The 4,072-nt window shown below is 54.7% G+C and overlaps 2 protein-coding genes across 2 annotated transcripts in view; one reads left to right on the top strand and one right to left on the bottom strand.

The window, feature by feature from the left end:
- Positions 1 to 1,612, top strand: part of MONBRDRAFT_27968 (uncharacterized protein) — a gene marked incomplete at both ends in the record, with an annotated part of 3,528 nt that extends 1,916 nt beyond the window's left edge. Inside the window, 7 exons of the mRNA XM_001748310.1 lie at positions 98 to 167; positions 253 to 410; positions 569 to 785; positions 880 to 1,032; positions 1,170 to 1,255; positions 1,383 to 1,456; positions 1,569 to 1,612. Coding sequence (XP_001748362.1) covers positions 98 to 167; positions 253 to 410; positions 569 to 785; positions 880 to 1,032; positions 1,170 to 1,255; positions 1,383 to 1,456; positions 1,569 to 1,612 — 802 coding nt within the window. The remainder of the gene's footprint in view (positions 1 to 97; positions 168 to 252; positions 411 to 568; positions 786 to 879; positions 1,033 to 1,169; positions 1,256 to 1,382; positions 1,457 to 1,568) is intronic.
- Positions 1,613 to 2,295: 683 nt separating this feature from the next.
- On the bottom strand, positions 2,296 to 3,651 carry MONBRDRAFT_10651 (uncharacterized protein; the record flags this gene model as incomplete). Its single annotated transcript, XM_001748389.1, has 1 exon — positions 2,296 to 3,651. One exon carries the CDS (start codon positions 3,649 to 3,651, stop codon positions 2,296 to 2,298), a length of 1,356 nt encoding a protein of 451 aa, XP_001748441.1.
- Between the last annotated feature and the right edge of the window lie 421 nt (positions 3,652 to 4,072).

Below are 4,072 nucleotides of genomic sequence, written 5' to 3' on the forward strand. Positions count from 1 at the left end.
TCCCGACACGCAGGCTCATTGTGGACAGAGTAGAAGGTTGACTTGTCGACGTCCCAACCCCACTGATATCTCACCTCGCTGTTGATGCCATGCGCAGCCACTCGGACGGCTTTAAAGTGGATGTGGACGGCCAATGGATCTTCAAGCAAGCCAATACCACCGAGCAGGTAAGCGAACCGCCTCATAGCATTCGACCCTAGGACGGGGGCCCGGTGCCACACGGCTCTCATGTCTCGTTCCTGGCATCTTCAGGTTGTGTTTGAGCAGCTGCGTCATCACAAGAGTCTGCAGCTGTTCGTGCCAGCCTACGACGGCGTGATCATGACCAACGGCAAGGGCTACTTGAAGCTGCAAAATCTCGTGGCGGGGTGTTCCCATGCCAACATCATGGACGTGAAGATGGGCGTTCGGTGTGTAATTGCATATCCGCATCAATTCAACTCAGGCATCGAGATGGCGGCAAATGGGATGCCACGATGCCACGACATGCTGCATCATCAAGAGTGATCCAATGCAGCCTTGACCGCTCACCTTGCCGCTGCGGCTTTGCACCTCGGCCGTTCACCAGGACATTTCTGGAAGCCGATGTGGCGCGCAGCAAGCCTCGCCTTGATTTACTCAACAAACTGGTGGCCATTGATCCAGAAGAGCCAACGGAGGAGGAAAAGCAAGTTGGTATCACCAAGATGCGGTACATGCAGTTTCGTGAACAGCTTTCCTCGAGTGCTGCGCTCGGCTTTCGAATTGAGGGCATCCACCGGCACGGAGAGGCCGAAGAAACCAAGGTTTGCAATCAACCCTATTTGTATTGATGGATGCTGCCTTGGCTGTTGGTGGCTCACAGCTTGCTCACTTTGAACTGCATGGATTTGTATTTAGTTCAACTACAAGACCCTCAAGGACCGCGAGGACATTGTGGAACGTCTTGGCTACTTTGTGCAGGGCTGTGGTGCGATACGGGAAGGCTACGTCCGTCGACTGCGTGAGCTGCGGGCTGCACTCTTGGCCTCGGATTGGTTCAGGCATACCGAGGTACGGACACGACCAACACAACTCACTGAAGGACAAGCGACCGAGTGTCTGGCCCGCCTGACACTCTGAAAAGCGTGTCATGCTCGAGGATTGCCCGAGCTTGCAAACCTACTCACACGTGTATATCTAATACGCAGATTATTGGGAGTTCGTTGCTTTTTGTACACGACGGCAATCTGCCCGGTGGAGCGTGGATGATTGATTTTGCCAAGACGTGTTACCGGTATGCTCTTGTCTTGCTTCTCTCTGCGTGGGCCCGTGATGACCACTTGGCGCAATGCGCTGTCACGGGCCGTATCAGAATGACTTTTTTAATTCTCAATTTCTGTCTTTGATTTTATTCATTTCAGCCCGGGCGAGCCCGTGGATCATGGCGTTCAATGGGAGCCTGATTGTGGATCTCGCGAAGACGGCTACATTCTTGGTCAGTTGCCTTGGCCCTCCGTCCCTGAGCTGAAGACCACGCATTTTTTCATGCCGCGTATTAACTTGCGTTTTGTTTTGTGTGTTCGCGTCACAATGTGAATGAATGATAGGATTAGATAATCTGATTGAATGCTTTCAGAGTGTGCCGGTTTGAGCCTGCGGGTCGTTTTGCACGCAGGACGAGATTCTTTTTGTTTGTCCTCATCGTCTTTAGGCGCCGTTTCTTTGAACGGCACTCGTCTATCGGTGATTGTGTTTGTTATGTTGCTATATCTGTTTCTTTTTCTTGCCCACCATGAATAGCTATTTATGTCGCACACCAATGCCACGTGTGTATACATGGGGTGGGCGCTTGGGCGCGTGCGCTTCTGAATTCATATCCCATCTTTTTGCGACCCGCGATTTGATCTTGAGCACAGCCATAGCGCTGCGATAGTGTTGACACATACAATGGCAATGAAAATACCAATGTTGAAGTGTGTGTGTGAGTCGGTAGCACCACACTAGAGGCCGTTTCCGGCAACACCGTTTGACACTGTTGAGAGGAGGTTAGACAAGGGTTATTTTTTTTGCAATTCGAGCTGCTTTAAAGTACACGTGCCAGAGACCCCATCATCTCACAACTCGGATGTAGAGGACTGGGGTCTTGGCATGCTTGAAGAAGTTTTCATGGGCAGAAGTGCGCATGGCGTGGTTGATCAAGCAAGTCATTGTTAATGGGGTGGGGGTGGGGGACGACGATGGCGTGCCACGTTCACGTCAAAGGGACTGGAAAGGGGCGAAGACGCTAGCTCTTTCGCTTGCGGTGCAGCGAGGCCATGTCTGGCGTCGACCTTTTTAGAGGATTGCCGATTGCGTCGAGACGCGGCGGGTCGATTTGACGGAAACCTTACGCTTGACACTCTTCTGGTTGGTAGAGGCCGGCTGCTCGCTGGCGCTCAGGGAAGTTTCCTGAACGGTTTCATTGGCGTCTGCGGGCGGGGTCTCGCTGTTACGAGAGAGGGCCAGCGCCAGGTCATGTACAATCTGGCCCGTTTCCTTAGCGTCGTTATCAGGGTGTTCCGGTTTGTTCTTTGATTGGGCGCGCTTGAGGCGGCTGGTAACGCGGCGCATGAGGGCTGCGTTCTGGCTTTCACGAGCCCCGCCGGTCCAGACGGAGGTGAAGGGTTGCTCGTTGCTGGCATGCATCTTGTCCAGCTCGGCCAGTCGCGTGCGCATTTCCACCAGACGTTGCGAGGCCATCTGACCAGAGGTGGGGAGCGTGTTATGACGCAGACCCGGGGGTGGGAAGGGGCTGGCGGAGCGCCAGAGCCATTGCAAGATGGATTTGAAGGTGGTTGGAGGAGGGAGCTCGTGGTCTTTCAGAGGCTCGGTAAAATCACGCGAGCGACCGCCTGACAAGATATCGGGGTCTTCCAGATGGCCATGCGAGTCGCTGGGCAGATCGGAGGCGTCGAGGTGAGTGCGGTTGAGCTCAGCAGCAACCTGGTAGAGCACGAGGCTGCGCCAGTAGGAGGCCAGGGCCGGTGGACCAGCCGCCATGCTTTGGACGGCCTCAAAGGGCCAGCGAACAAGCAGGCAGTTGGTCACGGCACGGGCACGGAAACCATCAGATTCGAAACCGATGCGCACACCGAAAAGGTTGGCAATCTCAAGGTCAAAGAGGTCACCGGAGTGGAGCGTGCGAGCGTCGCCCTCGCGATCATTGTAGGCGGATTGGAACTCGACAAGACCATCCACGAGGAGGTGGAGATGGTGCAAGGAGTCGTTCTCTGCAACAATAATGTCACCGGCCTTGTAGCGTACAAAGTCACCCTTTTCAAAAGCCATGCGAAATTCCGTGCGGGGCATGCCCGCGCGGCGGTAAAAGTAGCGCCAAATCGGTTCCTCGTTGTCATCGAGCTTGAGTTGGCGCTCATCGCAGAGGTGAATCCAGATGGCAATGACGTGAAAGCTGCCCGTGACGACCGACCAGATGATCAGGTCCAAGAAAATGGTGCCATCGGGCCAGCTGGTGCTGATGAAAACATCGGGTTCGAGGGGCAGACCCGTAAAGGCGTTGATGATGAGGAAGAGGAAGCCTCCGACCAGGCAGATACGAATGAGTAGAATGTCGCTGAAGATGGCCGCCAGGAAGAACCAAAAGTTGGCCAGATGGCCCCAGGCTCCGGATACGGGACCAATCCGCAACATATCACCTGGTTCTTTTCACAGGGCTAGAGGGGCGGCGGGGCGAGCAGGGGGGTGAGGTGCGGTGAGTACACGGTCAAGAGAAGGGACCCAACAGCAAACAAAGGTCATGGTTTCAGGGTGTGTGTCGTACCTCACACGCATAGTAGAGATTTGCAGCGGGCGAACAAATGCCCGGTGTACGCTATTGCTGCTGCTGCTGCTGCTGCTGCTTCGCACGCACGCACGCAGGTCGTGCCAACCAAGGGCCGCGACCAGAAAGATGATCCAGAAGTTGGAACCAGAAGAAGAAGAAAAAAAAAGGAACAAGTGCGATGGTGTGCGCTCCGGCAGAGAGTGTGTGAGTCTGTGAAAGAGATTCAGAGAGTGGTGGGAGTCGGGGGAAAATTGCAGAGAGGGTGCGAGTGAGAGTTGTAAAGAGAGG

This window comes from Monosiga brevicollis, genomic scaffold (genome assembly GCF_000002865.3).
Source record: "Monosiga brevicollis MX1 MONBRscaffold_22 genomic scaffold, whole genome shotgun sequence".
NCBI classification, from domain to species: Eukaryota; class Choanoflagellata; order Craspedida; family Salpingoecidae; genus Monosiga; species Monosiga brevicollis.